At 45.2% G+C, this 22,847-nt stretch overlaps 1 protein-coding gene across 1 annotated transcript; it reads right to left on the reverse strand.

The window, feature by feature from the left end:
- Window positions 1-1,355: 1,355 nt before the first annotated feature.
- LOC129751882 (protein pecanex) lies at window positions 1,356-20,829 on the reverse strand. Its single transcript, XM_055747640.1, has 12 exons — window positions 20,037-20,829; window positions 11,017-11,186; window positions 8,802-10,945; window positions 6,524-8,737; window positions 6,302-6,462; window positions 6,086-6,242; window positions 5,769-6,011; window positions 5,548-5,700; window positions 5,287-5,480; window positions 4,703-5,227; window positions 3,105-4,640; window positions 1,356-3,041 (listed from the first exon to the last, which is right to left on the reverse strand). Exons 1-12 carry the CDS (start codon window positions 20,187-20,189, stop codon window positions 2,580-2,582), a joined length of 8,112 nt encoding a protein of 2,703 aa, XP_055603615.1. The 5' UTR covers window positions 20,190-20,829; the 3' UTR covers window positions 1,356-2,579.
- Between the last annotated feature and the right edge of the window lie 2,018 nt (window positions 20,830-22,847).

Below are 22,847 nucleotides of genomic sequence, written 5' to 3' on the forward strand. Positions count from 1 at the left end.
CCAGGTGGAGATTAGGGAGTAGGGGGTATACACGGAGTATATCATGAGTCTTCCCATTGTACCCATGGACCCAGAGTAGCAAACTGGGGGGACGCGGTGGCTCGCCGTGCCTTGGAATACTATCCGTAAACCGGGATTTACCACCTGTGGTTACCAACTAAAAAAAAAGATCACCGCTTCTCAAAGGGGGTTGGCGTAGCTTGATACGTAGAAAGACGATGAAGTTTCGTGAATGATCTCGATACTGACAGATCCAGAGAGACCGAGGAAATAACAACCGATGATGGTGGAAATGATTATCGATGTTGAGTGAGACCTTGAGTCAATTCGTCATGAGGCAGGACGAATTTTCCTTGATTATTGGATTGTGGTGCAAGCTTGAAAGCAGAGAAGAAACCGCGGAGTCAAATCTTATAGAGTAACGTGAAAACCTGGAAAGGGAAAAAAAAGAGTGGAGTCTTCTCCACCGCAGTTTCTTGTGGAGTCCGTAGTAGGCAAGACTTCCGCTGATCATTCGCTGCCGGATCTTACGGCTGGTGTCATTGTCTGCGGGCTCCTGTGAGCCGAGATAGATCAAGTCTTCGACTATTTCCAGTTCGTCGCCACCCCATCGTGACCTTGTTGTTACAGAACAATCGGCCTCGGTCGGTATCGGCTCCGCAGGCCAACGTATACTTCGTCTTGGACGTACTAATCATTAACCCAATCCTTCCTCCTTTACGTTTCCGTGTGCGGTAGATCTCCTCTACCGCCGCCAAAGATCTGCCGCGTATGTTAATGGTAGGTGGAGGTAAAGCCTGTTGACTGGAGTTGACTGGATCCACCGCTCGTCGAATAACACCTTCTCCAAATTGAACATCATCCAGGATAGACCGTCGCTTTGTCGAAGCCCCCTGCGTCATTCGAATGATTCACATAATTCGCGTAGGGATATTGTGTTCACGACATTTTTGGAGAATTTACCGTAGTGTGAAGTTCACCTAAAACCGACCTGATTACTTCTCACGAATATGTTTTCTTGTCCCGGCATTAGGCGGCGGAGTAAATTCGTGACAAAACTTTGTAGGCGGTATGTGAAGAGAAAGTAATTTGTCTTGATAACGAAAACTGACGGCGTGTTCGTAAATTGATTTTTTTTCTATTAAAGTGATTTTTTTTAATCGACACTGGTGTTCGTAAATTATAAACAAAGGTATGCAAAAGCCTTTGAAAGTTATTTGACATCTACAAAAAAAATCAATTTACGAACACCCCGTGAATTGATCGGGCTCAGCAACTATATAGGTGAAAAAAAGGTTCTGTCATCTCAATCAGGTACTGCGATCCATTTTTTTTATTGAAAAAACATGTTTTATTCGGAATTAAAAGCTTAACCTGTTTTCTTTTATTTTGTATGTTTCGTTTGCTGATTCGAAACAGTTTCTGTTTCAGATTTTTCGTAAAACGAAAGCGAGCGTCAAATTACCGTGAAATGATTAAGCTTAAATAACGTTTGTCTCTTTTAAACTCTCTATTCGTTTATTTTGTTTTTCTTTATTTTCCTTCAATATATTTCTATCTACGCGTGATTTGTAATAGTGGATAAACTATTTGTTTCCAATATAATCGTGATATTTAGGTTTGTAATTTTTTAAACTTTTCCTTCGACGTCTCGCTCGAACAATTTAACGATGTTTTTTTTATCAAGGATTTTTACAGTGTTTATGTAATCTGAATAGTAAATTTAATGTAGGTAAAGTTGCTTACTTTATATTATCACATTTTTATCTTTTGCAGTATCATTTTATCGCAGTCAATCATCAAACGCTCAACAAATCTCAGCATCACATGGTGCACCCAAAGAAATACAACGCACCCACACAAAACGAATCTCAGTCACACTGTTTTGTACTGCGATAAAATTTAAATATTTTATTTAAAATCCGCTACAAAATTAGATAATACCAGCTATTTTTACAAAAATAAAACTTTCTATTTCTCCTTTGCGTTCGGCGTTCCGCTATTCCGATTTTACAACGACTCTCTATTATTATACTATCTACCATAAGACATGTTCAATTCGTTAAAGATCAAAAACAGATGATGATGATGATAAATCCGTGAAACTTACCCGCAAACGTGTGTGTATGTATGTAAAATAGTTTAGCGCAACGATTTTTTTTGTTCATTCGAGTATTGGTTCACCAATTTTAGTTAACATAGAAAATTGATCAACTTGTTTAAACATGTTCTAGTTCAGGTTAAAAAGGAAGATCACCTCAACCGCGATAGTTGCTTGGGATGATGGTGGTGACAAAAACCCAAATAATGGTATTAATAAACTATCAACTGATGCGTTCGAACAACTTTGTGTGGCTGTGTAGATTGTAACGATTTTAAATTATTTTTAATGATTTTGTAACGCATTAAACGTAGGTTGGTATATGAAGTATTAGTCTGGATGATGAAAGTAGAACGATTGCTGAGTAGAGTTTATCGAGATAAAAACATTTAAATATGAATAAATTTCCGTGGTATGCCGGGTTCTACTGCGTTACACCCCAACTTATAGAAACAAGAGAGAAATTGAATGTTCCGGATTATTCGTTAGCCGATTCTGGGCTCGGTTTGGTAGTATCAGTGGGTGCACCATCATCGGTTGTTTGGGAATCTGGATGGTTAAGAATGGATTCACTTACCGCTCCGGCAGCCGATGGCGCTACTTCTAGGGAGGATTGTTTGCTCACTAAACCACTGCTTTGGCTAGCCGTTCCGGATGTGCTAGCACCGGCCGACATCAGCCCAATGGTGTTGTACTCCTTGATACCCTTCTCACCAATCGGTACGCAACGTTCACCGATCTTTACAAGTAGAATAGTTCGGTTGACGTTGGAACGAAAATGATGATTCGGATGGTTTGGCTGCCAGTAGTGGATTACGTTGCCCACCATTCCCTCTTGGGGTTGCCAATCTTTCCAGGACGATCGACCCCCACAACTGCGGTACTGTTCGTTGGGCCAAATAACGTCTATGCGGCGACCAAGATCCAGACAGTCGTAGATCTGAAAAAGGATTTTTTTGTTCAGGGATGAAGTTCCATGAATGATAGTCAAGCAAGAGCTTACCTGCAAAGAATCGACTATGATGACTTTCTTGTTCAAACCTATTGCAGGCGACGTATTGGTCCATTGTGTTTGCGAATGCACTTGGCACTGTGATTGATCGGGTTCGATTTCCTCCGATAAGTTTTCTTTGACCCTACTGCTGCTGTTGGAATCTGACCGCTCTACGCTTGCCGCACCACCGCTGCATTCGTTGGTGGAGAATATTGGATAGGGACTTTCTCCCGGTGGTGACAGAGTAAACATTACCGAACCGCTAGTGGTAGCTGCCTGACTAGTGTTTGGGGTCATGTGCAGATTCATCGAAGACGAAGCATTGCTTTTGGCATGTGTCCCAGAGGTAGACTCTACGCTCTCTTGTTGCTTCAGACTAGAATTGTTGCTACTTCCGACTGCAACACCAAGTCCGCTTCCTCCGGCTAGCGCTTCTTTGTAAGACTCACGTTTGCTGGCTGCTAGAGCACGGTCAATCCGGTCTTTGCTGTTACTGCTAAGGTTGCGTTTCATGACACCTGCTCGATCACGAAGAGTATCCCGCTCTGAGTCACGTTCCCTGTTCAGAAACCCGGCGAGAAGGGTAGAACTGGTGGGTTTGTTGATGCTAGCAAGGCTTCCACGATTAGCCGCACCGGACAGGGACATGTTTTGACTTCCATACGATAAGGTTCCAGCAGTGCCGGAGAGAGTATTGTTCGGAGTGGGAGTATTGCTATAGACTCCTTGAATTTCTCCCATTTCGTTGTCTATAATTGCACTTCCGCTACTACACCCTTCGCGGCATCGCTGCCGCACTCGATTCCAACAGTTGATGAGAAGGTGCTGGATTTTTTCCAGTGTTATTTCTCCTCCAATAATTTTGCATAGCTGTGGATTTGTTTCCGCATAGGACGTTGTTAGAGGAGAAACATAAATAGGATATCCTATAGGTTGATCACAGGACGAATTAATAATGTTGCGAAGGGCTTGTTTTGCATTCTGAATGCTTCCGCGCTCGGGATTTCGGTTTCGAAGATAAATCAGTTCCTGCTGTTGGCCAGCCCAAAGTCCTCGAACGCATTCACGATTCAGCTTTATGACACGGAAGCTTAAAAACCTTTTACTCAGTCTTATCACTCGGTATTCGTCCGATCCATCGTCCATTACGTGTCGCAAGGCCAATAGGTTAGGTGCTCCACGGAGCACGGCATTACGCCACAACGGGTCGGCCTCGTGCGATATCACCAGTTCTTTGGTGTGATAATCGATCGCAGTGAACAGAGCACTGTAGTCATCGTACTCATCCGGGCAGAGAAAATGGTCCTGGTGTAGTTTGAGTGACATTCGAACTGCAGGCGCTACAACTCCGTGGAGCAGTTCCATATCCGCAAAAACCCACTCATCTCTGGTCGAGGTGATTCGGAAGTCGCCCTTGAAAAGAGCGTGCAAACCGTGTAGAAAAAACTCGACACCGCATGACGAACTGTGGCTGGCTGTGGCCAGGGTTCTACGAGCTAGAAGAGCCAACGCCATGCAGAGCGAAGTGACCAGTGACTCTCGGTTCTGAAAAAGAAATCAAAATTATGAGGTTGCAGGATTTAAGTTTGTTAGTTAGTCAATCTTACCGAACTAAAAAACGACTGATTTGAGTTGACATTTCCCCCGTTATTTCCTGCATTAAACATTGTAGGACCATTGTTGGTACTAGATTCTCCTTCCGCTGGTTGCTTGGGACCATCAGCATCGCCACCCCCTTGCTCCCTATGGTTTAACTCATTAGCTGATCTCAGCATAACGCCACTGTTTGGAATGGTGGATGTTGAAGCTCCTACCGCAGAAGCCCCGGTACCCGAAGGTCCACTACTATTTGCAGTTCCTTTTTTCGGAGTCGACTTTTCATTTATCGCCGCTTGCATTTGCTGCCGTCTTTTTTCGCAGCAAAATTGAATCCACTCGCCATAGACGTTCCAAAAACTTGCCCTCGTAATTCCTGCCGCCCGAAAATCATAGTCATCGTCGAGGTTGTGATTGAATACCGGATCCAAATCAACAAACTGCCGATCCAAGGTATGCTCTAGTGCCTCTTCTATGGCAACCGATTGTAACCAATTAACCAACTTAGGTGAACGAATGGCGTAATAGATTATACTCTGAGGAAAGAAAAATTTAATTAGTATAAAAAACAACACATTTTTTCAACGAGGCAAACCTTGACGTAGTAAGAAATGAGCACTTTCCGGAACTCGAAAACCTGTAACGTAGCCGTCGCTGAGTTGTCCGAGATCGAGTACCCTTCCAGGACATACTTGGAAGCCATCACCTGCCAGGCGAGCCACCGAGTAGTGAACATAGCATTGGCACTTAACATCCGAGGCAGATGGCCAACGGTACAACAGCAACAACCTGTCGATGGTAAAGATTCCAGGTCAGATTTTTGTGGAAAAATTAACACATTGAGATTAAGTATTACCGATATTCTCCTCCACTTCTTCAGATATTGCTTCCACTTCGCGTTGCTGACAGTAGGTGCCTCGAAACTCCAGACCTCGCATTTGAAACGTACAAAGTCCGTTGCCCAGTTCGATTATATGGACTAAACAGTTAAGATAATCCGATGCCAGAACTAAAATTTAAATACAAAAACCACCATAAATACATATTTCAGGGAAAGGAGCAGTTAGAAACACCCACCGAAACAATCGCCCTGGCTGACGGGGCCCCAGCGACCCATCAGCAGATCCCCGCACAACGAGTGCTGCAGCGATCGGGTTAGGTGCTCGTAAAAGATGCTATTCAGGTTGTTGTCGTCGGCCCCCAGATCTCGTTCCAGCTGGGAACTTAGCCTAGTGTTGGAATGGTCGATTCGGCGGGTGTTGTAGTCCCGTTCCCAGAACTTGATCGGGCGCACGTAGGAGGTGAGAAATATGGCACTTCCTGAAAAATGGAACCAAGCAAAAAACATTAGATGATTTTAAAAAAATAATTTAAAAGTTTACAACAACACTCACCTAAAAACGGATTCAATGGTGTCGACAGCAGAGCACTGATGGCAGTTTGCAGGAACAACATCGCCGAATGTGGAACGCTAAATGGCTGTGCAAAAGCGTGGAATGCAGAACCCCAGGTTATCTGCCACGGGGCGATATAGGTGACTACGAATTGAAGCTGCCGAAAAAAAGAACCATGTTATCTTGTGACTTTGAACAAAATAAAATTGAAACTACCTTCAACAAAAATTCCGTAATTTTCCGATACAAAATCGAAACGAAAAAGTAGTCTATCAAGAAAGATTCGCTCGAAAGTTTGTAGTCGATCCGGAAAAATAGAACTGTGAAAATGAGAACGATGTATTGACTACTGATGTCTGAGTAGGCATTCCGAACACCTGAAAACGAGAAGATTTGGATTAGGCATATAAAATAAGAACATCAGTGGGAATTTCTTACATTTCAATCCGCTGACAACAACCAGGATCGTGCCCATAGTAAGACCAAATTTAGAAGCAATTTCACCGGAATCTGCTGTCAGGGCACTCAGAAATATCAACGGGTAAAGGATATTGCGCTCGAAGAAACACAAAACAACGTACATCGTCTCGAACCACATGATCTTGGACAAGTTCTGCACTTCAAACAGCCCAAATTCCTTAGCCTTCAGAATCGGTTTTGCAATACACAGCCAGGGAAGATGTTTCCGCAACTGGGGCACTATATAGTGAATCAAAAATCCCAAAATGCAGGCTCCCGTGTGCAGAACGTAGTTTATGTCTGGCTGCAACACGGTAAATACCGTGCTACAATGCAAGCTGAATATGATAAGCGACAATACAGCACAGACAACTGCATCATTTTTCAATCTTGATGTAACCGTGTATTGTAACTTTTTCGGTAAGGGGTCGTCCAGTTCCTTCGTAGATTCACGATTAGCTTCTTCATCCACGTCCTTATGGATTTCATCGCTTGATCGATGGTTGTCTGGATCAGTGGATGTTTTATCATCGGAATCGGTCGACATTTTGGAATCTTCCTTACTGTTATCGTCGTAATCCGGATGAACGATTAAACTTGATTTGATCACAGCCCAAATGTAGGTAAAGTCACTAGCACAGCGGGACAGATGGTACGAAACCGTTATCAAAAACGCACAAAACATGGAAAAGAGCACGTGTTGGGTACCCGTTTCTGATAGCCCGCCATACGCAGGTCCAAACAACAATGTACAGGCCAATAACGATCGAATAACAGACAGAAACGACGACAACAAACTGCAAGCTGCATTACTTCCAAAAATATGCATATCTATTTGTTCTAGAAAATACATTGCGAATGTATTGATTTGAGGAAACAATCCCAAGCTGAACAAGAACGGAAACAGTAGAATGACCACAGAGAGTATACTTTGTATGCATTGGAGAAATTCGATGATCGATATGTGAAAACCAAAAAGGGTAATGCGATCCATTACGGATTCCGGATTGAGTTGGTATTCACGCAGCATATGGTGCGCTCCCAGCAGCAACGATGAACAAATGCAAAAATAGATCGGTCTGGAGTATGTGACCGTTTTGTTAAACCCATGGATCGGGGATGCCGCATCAGGTTGCACACTTTTCAACAGTGAATACTGGCTTCCTGCGATGACAAAACAGAAAATAAAGGCGTACAGATCCTCGTAGAACTTCAGATACAGCACAGTGGACCCAAGCAGAGACACCAATGTACAGAGAATAATCGCCAAGGCTACTTGGAACCAGTTTGTGTCACGATCAAACAACGCCAAAAGTTGCAGCCGGTTCATAGAAATGCTAAATTCCTTTATGCAGCAGAGATTGACGGGAAACTTGTAATACCGTTTGGGTCGTATCTGTGGTTCCCCAAACATTGATCTCGGAACCACATCGATAGCACTTTGTGCACTTGACAAACTGTATTCCGTCGGAGCCATCGCTTTATCAATCCCGCTCGAATTTATCGAAGTATTATTATTGTCTCCGGAAGCTCCGATTCCGACGCTTCCCCCTCCTCTACTCATTGCTATTCGCTCCTTAATGACGTCTTCTATCGTTGCTCGTTCAATCAGTTGGACCCACCGTTCCGGGTCGTCCACTAACAAATTTAAAGGCACCTCTGTTTGATCATGAAACGTAGTACTAGAACCTCCCACGCTTCGGCTGGATGTCGTTGGATTATCAATCGAGTCTATACAATAATTACAGTTGTTATTATCCTCGTCCCGGGAACTGCTCGGTCCGATTCCCGAGTTCGGTTCCATTGAAACCACCGGATGTTTGCTGCGAGACATACGCAGTCGACACTGGATCTGCCGATAGTTACGTTCCGAACCATATATTTGTGGTCGACGAAACGACGTGAAACTGGACGCCTGTTGTTCCGAAAGAGAACTATTCCCGGGAAGATAAATTGGCGGAATGGGAACTTCCGAGCGGTAGTTGAGAAAAGTTATCAAGGGTGTTGCAGTAGCATTTTCCGGTATACGCTCGGCTGACAGACGCTGTGAAAGCGTCCGATTATAGATCTTACTGCTGCTGCTCGGATAATTTTCTTCGGCACTTAATCTTCGATTAGTGATGCGATTAGACGATGTCTTGGGAATCGCTCCCAAATTCCGCGCAATCGACGATACCGTTGTTTCTGATGACACTAGAAAATTTAAAAAAAAAACCTTTATAAAACAATTGACAAATTACAGCACAACTAAACTCACCAGACCCACTTTTCTCCCGTTCAAATTCCTTCTTTCCGGATTCCTTCCGAACCTTGTGGCTCGCATCGGTTCGTGATGTTTCGTCATCGTATCCCCCGTATTCCAGTTCGAATACCATATTTTTTATTGCTTCGCCACTCGCAACACCATCACCCGGAACCTTCTCACCATCGCCACATTTCCCTCCGGAATTTCGGCTGCCCTGATCCTTGACCGAAATCAACATATCCTTGGAGCTGGCACTCGTTTGTTCCCAGTCACTCGACGAAGGACCTCCGTTTTCCTCCAAGGGGCTGGATTGTTTGATCGGTGAATCATCGATGGTTATGCTCGAGGACTTTCGTATCTTATCATTGATTTTCGAAGCCGTATTCCCACTGCTCGTCGCTGGAATGATGCATGAAGTGTTTTTGGCTTCAACGATCACCAGAGGAGCTCGATTCCTTGGCTCCAGCAAAGGCGAACGAGAACCTGCATTGTTTTCGGTATCAGAATCGGTCGATTGCAGACCGCCCGGTTGGTCCAGATCAGATTCGGTATCTTGTTCAGCATCTTCATGTGGCGTTTGAGATGTTTGTGAGTGCGAGGGTGGGTTCGACTGTTGAGAGTGTTGTAACGATGCCTGACGGCTCATAGCTGCCGAACTAGACCCGAACTGATGTCGATGATGATGGTGCCTGTGAATGTGGGTATGTATAGTGTGAACACTTTCATCTTCACTTACACCTCCTCGAAGCCTATCGATGGCTTCTTCATCGTCGTCTTCCTCTTCATCGTCTTCATCTTCATCATCATTATCATCGTCATCGTCTTCGTCGTGAGCGTTTTCCGAATCCGAGTCTGGTTCAAAGTTCTCTACCTTTTCAGGCATATTTTTGATAGGCGTACTTTCATCAGCCTGCTCTGCGATTGGATAAACTGGTTCCGTATTCGAAGGATTTATATTCGAAACCGTCGAACCCTCCATGGTGGGCTTTGGGAACAGATTCAAATGCGGATTCCTGGAGAGGCATTTGCTGGGAGGCGGAATCACAATGTGTTGAGGATTTTGAAGTGTTTGGCTCCCAATCACTTCTACGCTATTGGGATGTGTTGGAGCTAGATTGGACACCGACGATGGGCTGCAGGTTTCAAGGGCAGCGCTTTTAATGCGTCGAACCGAGGTCAATGACCGCGGTAATGGACGTACTCCGGTTACAGCATTAGAATTTACATTCGAATGACGTCTGCTTTTACTAGAAGAATTTCCAGCTAGTGTTGGTAACTGAATAGCTGACATCGTACTGCTAGAGTCTCGCCGTATTGGGGTTGATTGCTGCAGCAAATACACTTTGCTAGTGGTTTCGCCAGGAATATTTTCAACGGCCAATTGTACAGCTGACTTCGTATAACTATGATCTAGGTAAAGATCTGGATCTAGATTTTGCAATGCTAGCATATGATGGTGGTGGTGATGATGATGGTGATGAAAGAGAGACGTATTTGATTTGTTATTTTGATCTTCCGAACTCAGATGACGATGTAAATTGGCACCTGCTGATGTTGCTTCATCGGCGAAAGCAATACCCATTCCAATTTTCTCCGAATCAAGAGATATTTGACGATGTAGCTGATTGTTCATGAAACGTTGTTTTCGTTTCGATTTATACTGATGTCGCCTCAATGTTGCATTTTTCTTACCACCATCTTTCGCTGATTCACCTCCCACAGCTCCTTCCTCACCATCAACAACATCTTTCTCGCCGCGCGCATCCCTGTGACTTTCAGTTCCCAAATCGAGAGATTTTCCCTGATTCGGTGTGCTCAGAGATCGCTTGTGAGTAGCTCCACTAGTAATTTCCGCCGATTGATTTTGCATAGTTGAAGCTCGAACCATGGACTTTCCACCCACTCCTGCACTGGACGGCCCAGCAACATCTCCATTGCTATCACTCGATTCCGAGCTGTTCTTCCGATGAACATCCACCTTCAAATCGATCGTACTGGTTACCTGTTCCTGGTAATCGATCGAAATAGCACTGTTGGCACAACTGATCTCATCGCTGTGACGTTCCACCGAAGTGCGGGACGACATATCCACAGGTGGTGTCTCGACAACCTCAACCGTTCCCAGGATTTGCATCTCGATTCCTGCATCATCATCACTGCAATAAAAAATACACAAATGTTCAAATTTCAGCTCATTACGAATCTAAAAAGAAAGCCTTTAACTTACCCTGCAGTTTCACGAGGTACCTTAGCAGGTTTCTTGAGATTGGTTTCCGACAGGGTCCGTGCCTTGTCGTACATTCGATGCAGGGCCACATTTATGAATTTAAACAAACTGATTATAATCGCGATCAACACACAGTAGACGACCCATACTGCTGCCGATGTCGGAAAGTACTGTAACAGAGAAAGTAACGCTCATTAGATTTACTTAGATTTTTTTTGTTCGTCGACTAACGAGGTTGAAGTTGATAGGATTGTTTTTCATACAAACACGTTGACTTTTCTCTTCTAATGACGACCGTCAAAAATCGGCCGAAGGTGACAAAAGAAGAAATTGATATTTTTTCCGGCCTAAATGGCTTGTCCAGAAGACCCATACTAATTTTCAACTCATTTGGTCAACTATAAGGGGTATCCCACCAAAGCTCAAATTCGTATGATTATTGGCACCTTTAATTTTAGCAAAACTCAACAAATCACCATTATGGTTCTCATTAAAGTGCATTAAAGACTGCACAGCAGTGAACCCGGAAAAATCGGAAAATAAAAATCCTGGAACATAATTGAAGTTTTGAAACGTGGTAATAGTCAGAGTGAATAAAAAAGAATGAATGAGGACCCATCACAGGAACATGAGTATTCGCAAGGTATCACTTACAATAGGGAGCCAGCAGCTTCGGTGTAAGGTTACACTGAGCGCCAAGAAGTAGATGGTGGCCGTCAAAAGGAGCCTGCAAGACACAAGCAAAAGAACGTCGGAAACACTCTTTGTATCTTCTGGATCGGAGAGAAGCAATGTAGACGTCACATCGTCACCACCTATCGAAATCAACCTGAAAAATCATTTATTTGGGACAGGAAAACTTCGATGAATCATTAACTAGACACAAACTGGTTCAGGTAATCGTTCTGAAAGATGCTGGAATTACCGTATGCAACAAGATTTCAGAAATGGTACATCTAAGGTTTAAAGTCGTCCTCGATTCGACGGAAGATATTAGAAGGATTCGAAAGGTGAACTTTCAAGAATTTAATTTACAGATCTTTCAACCTAAATCTTTAACGGAGTCCACGGCTTTTGTACGTGGAATACCTGTAGAATTCGAATAGAAAGACATTATGGAAAACATCGAAAGCGATTTTAATGACACCAAGGTAGAAAGGATACAACGCAGGAGGAATAAAAAATTGATCAAAACTGAAAATCTGAAATTCACGATGCCCATTCCGAGCAGAAATATATGTCTACTCAGTCCAACAATGTAACTAGTTTTGGAGGTTCGGACACCAAAAGAAGTTCTGCCTAGCGCAACAACGTTGCCGAGTCTGCACCAAGACTCATGAGGAGAAGGAAAAAGGTTGTATCAACGCACCATTTTGTACAAACTGCAGAGGAAGACAAGAACTATCCTTAGCGCGGAAAGCGTCTCCAGAACATCGAAGAAATGAGGAGGAAAGGAATCCCGTTCAAAGCAGCAGAAAACAGCTTTCCGAAACTGCAAAATTGTTTTGACATACAAGCAGAAGAAGAATTTGCGAGTATTGCAGTGGGTGACGACTATGAGCGAGCTTTGAAAAAAGGTACTACGTACGGCCATTCGTTTGGAAACGGCGAAATCTATAATTCTGAGGCTGTTTTCATTCGTCAGCTTTTAAATCTCCGATGACGATCTTGATATTTTATTTATTTTTATTTAATGATCCCACGCCGATCCTATAGGGACGTGGTGAAAGACCTCCACTGTTGACGATCCGGAGCCAGCGTCTTCACCTGGTCGCAGTCAAGATTCTTGTCGACAGTTCGGATTTCAGCGGCTAGGCTTCGCCGCCACGAGTTGCTGGGTCTGCCTCTTCTTCGATGTCCTTCTGGATTCCAATTAAGCGCCTCTCTGCAAATCTCGTTTTCATCTTTCCGCAGCGTGTGCCCAATCCATCTCCACTTACGTTCCCGAATCTCGATTTCTAGCGCCCTTTGATGACACCGGCGATGAAGTTCCTCATTCGAGATCCAGTTGCCAGGCCACCAAGCGCGGATGATATTCCGCAGGCAACGGTTTACAAATACTTGCAGTTTTCGCGTCGTTTCCGCATATGTGCACCCGTACAGCAATACGGATTTGACGTTTGAGTCGAAGATTTGGATTTTCGTTCGTAAAGAGATCTGGCGTGACCGCCAGATGTTTCGGAGACTCTCAAACGCAAATCGGGCCTTTCTGATCCGGGGTTCGATGTCTTTCCTGGTACCACCATCAGGCGTAATCTTACTACCAAGATACTGGAAGCACTCCACTTTCTCAACTTGTTGCCCAGCTACCATGAAACTGGAGGGATTTCCTGTGTTGATCTCCATCGACTTGGTCTTTCCGACATTGACTCGAGTTTGCTCTGCATATCTGGTTGTGTTTGGGCGAGCAAAACAATATCGTCAGCCAGGTCAAGGTCGTTCAGTTGCTCCAATGTCGAAGGATTCCACGGCAAACCTTGGTTCGGTGCACAGTCGATCGATCCAGTCAGAATCTCATCCATTACGATGAGAAAAAGTAGCGGTGATAAGATACATCTCTGTCTCACTCCAGCAGTTACCAAGATTGATTCGGACAAGACACCATCGTGCAAGACCTTGCACGAAAATGCCGCGTATTGTGCTTCGATGAGATGGACTAGTTTCTCTGGGACCCCTCGTCGCCTTAGAGCCGCCCAGATGTTTTCATGGTTAAGTCGGTCGAATGCTTTTTCGAAATCAACTTACACCAGCAGAAGAGAGTCCTGGAATTCGTTGATTTGTTCCAGTATGATTCGTAGCGTAGTGATGTGGTCCACATATGATCGTCCGGATCGGAATCCAGCTTGTTGCCGTCGAAGTGTAGCGTCGATTTTCTCCTGGATCTTGTTTAGGATCACTTTGCAGAGTACTTTGAGGGTTGTACAGATCAACGTTATGCCTCGCCAATTACCGTACTCTGTAAGGTTCTTCTGTTCTTCGGGACCATTACGGAGATACCCTGCATCCAGTCGGCCGGGAATGTTGCAGGATCACAGGTGTCAGCGAAAAGACGGTAGAACATTTGTGCTGATAGGGCAGGGTCGGCTTTCAGCATTTCAGCAGGGATGCAATCGATCCCAGGTGCTTTGTTGGATTTCATGTCTTTGATTGCCGGTTCTATTTCAGCCAGCGAGGACGCTTCCGAGTTGGCGCCATTTATGCGACTTACTGTTGGCGCTTCGAGCTGCGGGCTCTGTTAGCCATCGCTATTCGTAACTTGGAAGAGTTGTTCGAAGTGCTCAGTCCATCGTTTGAGCTGCTCTGTTCGATCGGTCAATAACTGACCTGCTCGGTTTTTTAGCGGCATTCTAGCATTAGTCCTTGCACCACTGAGGCTGCGAGAAATGTCATAAAGTGATCGGATATTTCCATTGGCGGCGGCTCTTTTCCCCCTTTTCGGCTAGGGAGTTTGTCCAAGCTCTCTTGTCTCTTCTACAAGCTCGTTTAACTGCCTTTTCCAGCTTCGCATATCGTAAGCGGGCGGCTGCCTTGGCTGACCCGGTACATGCCTGCTCAATTCCGACTTTCACCTATCTCCGATCATCGACCATTCTCCAAGTTTCCTCCGACATCCATTCACTTCTTCTTCCACAAACTTTACCGAGAGTACCATGGCTCGTCGTGATAAAGGCATTCTTGATTCCACACCACTGTTCTTCGACTGTTCCGTCTGTCGGAAATTCCGAGGCTCGGGATTCTAGCTGTTCAATGTATGCCCTTTTCACCTCTGGATTCTCCAACCGGCGAACGTCGTATCGACCCCCGAGGTGTCGAGGTGATGGTCAGATGCAATGTCTGCGCTTCGTTTGTTGCGGGCATCAAGAAGACTCCTTCTCCATTTTCGGCTGATGCGGATGTGGTCGATTTGATTTTCTGTTCGGCCATCTCGGGATACCCAAGTGACCTTATGTGCTGGTCGATGGGGGAAGAGTGATGCACCGATCACCATGTTGTTGTTGCCACAAAATTCTAAAAACAGCTCTCCGTTTTCACTTATGGCGCTCCATGATGCGCTCAAGGTTCTGATTGTCGGAGCCAATCTTTGCGTTGAAATCGCCCAAAAGGATGTGAATCTCACTCTTGGGAATTTTCTCTAGTCTAGTCTGATGACTGTAAAACTGCTCTTCCTCCTGCAAATCGACAACGTCAGTTGGCGGTTCCCATCTAATGAGGGCCGCGGGCTTAACAGGAAACCAACTCCTCGTTTCCGAGTAGTATGTTCTCCTCGTCTTGTGTCTTGTGTTTTCCAGTTTTAGGCCAACGGACTTCGTTCAGTCCCAGGATTTCAAGCTTGAGGCGGCTAGCTTCTCTAGCTAGTTGAGCCAACTTGCCTTGTTGGGCAAGGGTTAAAACGTTCCAAGCTCCAATTCGTGTCCGTGTTTTCATGCTCAAAGTCGTCGCCAAAGTTCCAGGTCGGTCAATTCTTTCGGATTCCGTAACAATTTTATGATCTTGATATCATGATATCGTTTTCTCGTCCCCGCTGCGCGTAGAATTCGCCTTTGTCGTCACCGGCACATCCAAGGTGAGGGCTGCTGATGTTCAAGAACCAGCCTTTTATCCTCAAACGGCATATTAGTGGGTCGATCGGCCATGACCCGATCATGCGCTTCTGCGTTTTTTTCCATCACTATAAAAGCTGTTTCAAGCTCGTATGTGTTGCCGAAACTGTGGTAGATGTTATGATCATCTCGGAACGTACGCATCGTGGAAATTTTCTGGCCGATCAGTGTGCTTCCTGCGCTATCAAAAATTTTAGAGAAGATTCTTTTCGACCAGATAACTGAACATCTAAACAGTGAACCACACATGCTCGCACCAAATCAATTAGGATACCGTTAAAGATATAGCACCACAACAGCTCTAACAAGAGTGACTCACGATATCTTTTTTTTTTAGTTGGTAACCACAGGTGGTAAATCCCGGTTTACGGATTGTATTCCAAGGCACGGCGCGCCACCGCGTCCCCCCTGTGTACTACTCTGGATCCATGGGTACAATGGGAAGACTCATGATATACTCCGTGTATACCCCCTACTCCCTAAACTTCACATAGGGCCGCAGACCTGGTTCCCACCTCGAACTGTTTAGTACACTATGCTTCAATAGTGGGAGGTCTATTCGCGCTAATGCGCTCAAAGGCAATACTCATTAACGAGACCACTTTCAGCAAAACCTCTCATCCTTACGACTCGACGCCTGAACTCTTCTCTAACGACTTGAGAACCGACATCTCCTCGCAATGACTCGAGATTCCCACACAAACCTCTCCTTCGACTTGAGGCCTGATCTCTCCTCTAACGACTTGAGATCCGACCCCTCCTCGCATCGACTCGAGGTTTACCTCTCCTCTGCACGATTTAAGGCCCGATCTCTCCTCTAACGACTTGAAATCTGACCTCTCCTCGTAATGACTTTAGGGAGTAGGGGGTATACACGGAGTATATCATGAGTCTTCCCATTGTACCCATGGATCCAGAGTAGCAAACTGGGGGGGACGCGGTGGCTCGCCGTGCCTTGGAATACAATCCGTAAACCGGGATTTACCACCTGTGGTTACCAACTAAAAAAAAAAGACGCCTGATCCCTCCTCTTACGCCTCGAGACCCGACACCTTATCATAAAGATTCGGGGTTGACCGCACGAGCCTCTCCGCCTGAAGGTTTGAGGCCTGACCTCTCCTCTAACGACTCGAGGCCCGACATCTTATCTTCAGGGTTCGAGGTTTTCCACCTTGCCCGTCGTGTGCCTGATCGAGAGCAGCTTATCCTAGACTCGCACCTGTCACGGCACACGCGCGGGACTTAACGCGACGACTCGGATGATTCCCGACGAAAACGTCATCCTACTCCGACTCGAATGGCTCACCCGGCGTCGAGAGCCACGCTACCCGTGGGTATTCCCCGAACGTGGAATAACCCTTACCCAACGATTTCCACTGCGAAGAAGGTCAAGTCTTATCCCCACAGCTTCTGTCGTTGAGAACCACCCTGCTCGGATACTCCCCGAAGGTGGAGTATCCTACGCACGAACGCGGCGCACCCACGTCATCTGCTACGCAGAAGGTATTGTCTTATCTTTGTAGCTTCAAACCGTGGGGTCGGACGCACTCTACTCGACATTCGCTGTCGAGGAGCCTCTCGCCAAGAGGACTACATCATCCGCAAATCCTACGAGTTCAGCTCCCGATGGGAGGCTCGTTCGTAGGAGTTCGTGGTAAATCGTGGAGGAATCGGGATCTTCAGCTCTTCGTTCCTGTTAGACTAAACAATTACGGGGCCAACTCTGCAATAATTGGCGTCATCAAGACTTTTAACCGCTTCTCAGAACATTTTGATTTTGACGTTTCGAAGGTTTTATTCCGAAGAAGAATTCTTAGTGTTCTAAGTTCAGTGTAGATTTGTATTTGTTGTTAGTTTTTAATTATAAAATATCATTTGGATCAATATATGATCTGTTGATTTAATAATAAATAAATAAATAAATAAGCAAATAATGTTCCACAGAACCGGGCCGAGTATTGACCCCTGTGGAACACCCGCCGAAACCTCTTGTAGTGCCACTCGCAGTTCTGCGATATGGGTCTGCCACTAGCGCGATGTCCAACTTTTCCTTAACTGTCATCTGCCGCAACAGCTGGTGTGCTGTTTAGCAGTGGTTGAGGTTAAGTTGGACGACCTCTATGCTCTTGGCGCCCGGGGAGGTACCGCCTGCGGCTTTTTGTAGGCGGGGCACCGCAAACGGACCGACATCTGGTCAGAGCGGATTTTGCACTGCTCGACCAGTGCCACCCGCAGTTCATCTCCCGTCGGGACTTCATCCAGATTTTTAAACCGGATGGTAACTTCCTTACAGAGGGCACGTACCTCAGCCTTGTCGCCAAGGGCTTCGGCTGCCTTAGCCGTAAGGGTCCCGCTGGAGTTTCCTGCACCACGCTTTAGTTCGAGGATCATCTCGCCAGTGCATGTCCGACGGATCCTCCGAACGTTTTCGCCGAGATCGGTGAGGTCCTCGTTTGTACGCATCTGTCTCAAGACATCTGCGTACGTGTCCTCAGGCACTTTGACGACAATCGCCTCTCCCCTCTCCCTGACGCGACGTTTGCGTCGTTGAGGTCGGGGTTTGGCTTTTCCCGTCTCCGTACCTTTGGGCCTTCCCCTTTTGCGCGATACCGTTTGCCATCCGGTATTTGCGCTCGTCGGCTCACCTGCCTTTTCTGCAGGGCCTTCCGCCCGCTTGGAAGCGCTGGCCACAGGATCCTGTCGGACAGACGGATCCTTCGCTCTTTTTTTAGGGTCACCGGGTCTGAGTTCCCCGGGAGACTGTTTGCTGTTGCTAGCAAACGCAAGACCACCCTCAGTTTGGGCAAAGGCATTGACCTTCTTCGGGCGGATGGTATCCGCCCTCAGAGGGGTCTCTGCCGGCCCTCGCTCCTTTGGTCTAGCCTCGGGCTCCGCAAGACGTTCCACCACAGCTATGTTGGCTGCGATGAAAAGCTGCATCACCCTGGCTAGCTTCTCGCGTATTTCCTTGTGGGTTTTGGACTTCCCCTTCACACATTCCACAAGGTCAGCGATACCAGCCATGGCTGTGACCAACTCTACTGGAGCTCCCGGATCTTGGAGTTCCGGGGAGCTCAGTAGGTCCTCCAGCGCTTCCTGTACTTCCTCGTACGGGTCCGCTCGGACCTCGCTCGGCGTTTCCATCGACTTCGCCGTCGGGTCCACCGGGTTGGCAGATTGCCTAACCGGCGAACGCCTAAGGCCACTCCCGCCGAACGGATTCGGGCTCTCACCTTTATCCGTCCCGTCCCTTTTTATTTTAATCGTATTTTTGCTCATTTTGAATCGCACGAGTAGCTAGGTAACAAACGGTCCACTGCGCCAGTGACCTGCTTAGCGCAGCAAGGACTGGGATACTGTGGGGTGTGTCCCGGTACCCCACAGGCAACCGTTAGAGACTGTCGTGCCTTAACGACCCGCCAGCCTTCCAGGTACATCGGCACGGTTAAGCTTCACACCTTCACCAAATGGAGTCGGTTTCCATTGTCGTGATCAGTGTTCGATAGCGAGGGTCTTCATAAAGGGGGGGGGGGGGGAGTAATCACGATATCTACAATAACCTAGATGCATCGTTATAGTCCTGATTGATTTTCCACTCGCCTTCAATTGCATTCAACACCATTATTCTTTATCTTCTTGACCTTGTGCAATAGTTACATGTAACTTTATTAAGGCTACCGTAACTTCAATGAATAAATTATTATTGTTATTATTAAAATAATTTGGACGAACATAATTTTTTCCATGGAAGGGGTAGCAAAGCACATGGGGCCAGCTAGTTTGTAATAATAACAATACTAATTAATGACCCTCTAACTTGTAAAGTTAGAAAAAAAAGTAGTTTTATTTTTTCGAATTCGGCTACTTAGTTCAAAGACTTAGGGGCTTATTCTGCGACTCGAGTGGCATAACTCACGAAATTTCACTTATTCTTCCCGACTCCAGAAAATTCCTCAGAAAAAAAATTTGTGTATCGATGAGCTGTGAAGACCAATAACAGCTCATCCGAACAAAAATTTCGAGACTAGAGAGGCTATTTAGCCAGCAAAACGAGTTGAAATTTTGTGAGTCACGTCACTCGAGTCGCAAAATAAGACCTTAGATTTTATCCCGAAATTGAACGTTCCTTGTCCTCCGAACATAAAAATTAATGTTCATAGGTTGTTTCCGGGAATCTCTTCTCATTGAATAATTTATCCATAGTTTCAGCAGACAGCCATTCCTGCTTTTGCGATGTCTCTCAGAATACAGTTGTGAATCATATTAAGAAAGGATAAAACGATATTGACATACATTTGGCCATCGTTTGCTTAGCAATGCGTAATTGGGGAGAATGTTTAAAAATGTCATCCGATTTTCTGTGACGTAATTTATGATTTGTGTCTTTATTCTACAGAAGAAAAAAAAAATAACACTCACCATATAGATGATGAAGGGCATAAACAGCAAGAACAGCCAGATGTACAGATGGACTGCATTGCAGAACACATTCTGATGGACATCGTAGAACCATCCACCGGTCAAGCTGGCCAATACTCCTTGTCGCAAAATTTCCAAGGTTTGTGACCCCATTTCCGAAGGTTCATTTCATAATTTTCTTTTTCGTTCTCTGCTTTGTTTTGCTTCGATCCGTTCTGTGACTTTCTATAGCTATTTTTCTATCTTTTTTTACTGTTGCCCTCCTACGCGTATGCACACTATTTTTTAATAAGCCAGGAAAGTTTTTTCGCCCCCCTTGAAGGACAGTGAAGAAAACTGGTTCACAAACAACTCGTAAGTTCCTTTTTCCGGATGTGACCCAAGTTCCTTTCACATTCTCTCCCCAAACGAAGCCTCCGCACTATGCCATAGAATGCACCACCATATCATGTTTCGACATGGCCTTAAGCCACTATTTGCACTTTCGGATTCGGGTGCCCACTATAATAGTAGTGCTACCACCATCAATAGTGGAGCAAACCAGCAGTGAGAAAACTTTCCTCTTCTTTCAAGAAACTGCCCCCACGGAAGAAAACACACTGCCAATTTTCACTGGCTCGATTTCGGGCGATTTTTCTCGATCCAGCTGACGCGAAACCGACCACGAGCAGGAGCAGCGCCCAATGTACCCGAATCACCCCGATATTTTCCAATCTTGCACCGATTTACTACGAATTTTGCAAAATATTTTCCTAATCGTTACGAACGAACAAGACATTAATATACTTTCGTTCCACTTTTACGAATCTTTTTCAAGACCTTTTTCTTTCGTTCTTTTTCGCGGCTCGTTCGTATTTTGACGGTTGGAACGCAGAAAGTGTGCGTTCTACAGTGTGTTGTCAATATTTTTTTTTTTTTTTATAATTCTTTATTTGAAACGGCTCATACCTTCAGGTTTTAAGGAGCCAAAATCGTTTTTGTTTTTACAATTGTTTGCTTAGCTTAACACTTTGAGTTTAAAGAAAAAGATGATAGAAAGGGAAATATGAAAATAAAAAGAATTATAGACGGAGATCGATAGCTTTTAGAAAAAGGTAAATTTCGAACATGTAGTCCAAGTCTAGCACAGCTAGCACGGCTCTCACTGGAACGTTAAGTGGTTTTCCTCGGGCCCGAAGGGAGTCTAATAAATTCGTTCTGGCGACAAGATGGACCTCACACGACCAGACAATATGCTCGATGTCATGGTAACCTTGGCCGCAACTACACAAATTGCTGCCAGCAATGTCAAAACGATAGAGTACCGCGTCTAAGGAATAATGATTGGACATGAGACGGGAAAATATACAAATAAAATCCCGACTCAAGTTCAATCTATTAAACCAGGGTTTAAGGCTTACCTTTGGGATAATCGAGTGAAGCCACCGACCCAACTCACCCTCGTCCCATTTGCGCTGCCAGTTGACAAGAGAATTTCTCCTAACTAAAAAGAAAAACTCGTTGAAGACGATCTCACGCTGATACGTGTCGCCTTCTGTCGCCCCCACCTTTGCCAGAGAGTCTGCCTTCTCATTACCCACTATCGAGCAATGGGAGGGAACCCAAACAAAGGTGATGGAGAAGCGACGTCTTGTTAAAGCACTCAAAATATCCCGTATCTTCTCAAGGAAGAACGGTGAGTGCTTTCCCGGTCTTATTGAGCGGATTGCTTCAACAGAGCTGAGACTATCTGTTACGATATAGTAGTGTCCCGCAGGCCGTGAAGCGATGGTGTCCAAAGCCCAAAAAATTGCTGCTAACTCTGCTATATACACAGAGCATGGTGACTGGAGATTATAAGATGCGCTGAACATTTCGTTGAACACTCCAAATCCTGTTGATTCCTCTATAAGTGAACCATCGGTAAAGTACATTTTATCAGCATCGACGTGTCTATATTTAGCATCGAAAATTCTGGGAATCAGAAGTGGGCGGTGGGAGTCCGGTATTCCACGAATTTCTTGCTGAATAGACAAATCAAACTGGACAGAAGAGTTGTCGTAGTCTGGGATGTAAACACGAGTTGGAGAATACGAAGAAGGATTTACCTGCATGGACATGAAGACATGGTATATAGACATAAATCTGGTTTGAAAATTTTGCTCAAGTAGTCTTTCGAAATTTACAATCACCAATGGGTTCAAGACCTCACACCTGATGAGGAATCGGAGTGATAATAAATTAAATCGATCTTTTAGAGGGAGTATTCCTGCCAAAACTTCAAGACTCATGTTGTGCGTTGAGGGCATACAACCCAAAGCGATGCGAAGACAACGGTATTGGATACGCTCGAGTTTTATGAGATGAGTTTTGGCAGCCGACTGGAAACAGAAGCTACCATATTCCATCACTGAGAGAATAGTTGTTCGATACAATTTTAAAAGATCTTCTGGGTGAGCTCCCCACCAGGTGCCAGTGATTGATCGGAGAAAATTGATTCTTTGTTGGCATTTTCCTTTCAGATACTCAATTTGGGCTCTCCAGGTGCACTTGGAATCAAACCAAACTCCAAGATACTTAAAACACCTCGATTGAATGATCGTCCTACCTAGGAGTTGAAGCTTAGGCTGAGCAGGTCTACGTTTCTTAGAGAAAACAACCATCTCCGTTTTCTGTGGAGAAAACTCAATCCCAAGCCCCAAAGCCCAGGTTGACAATCTGTCTAAAGTATCTTGTAAAGGTCTGTGCAGATGAGACTCAGTAGATCCTGTTACAGATACCACGCCGTCATCTGCAAGTTGTCTTAGAGTGCAGCCTTCAGAGAGACAACTG

Source organism: Uranotaenia lowii, chromosome 3 (assembly GCF_029784155.1).
Source record: "Uranotaenia lowii strain MFRU-FL chromosome 3, ASM2978415v1, whole genome shotgun sequence".
NCBI classification, from domain to species: Eukaryota; Metazoa; Arthropoda; class Insecta; order Diptera; family Culicidae; genus Uranotaenia; species Uranotaenia lowii.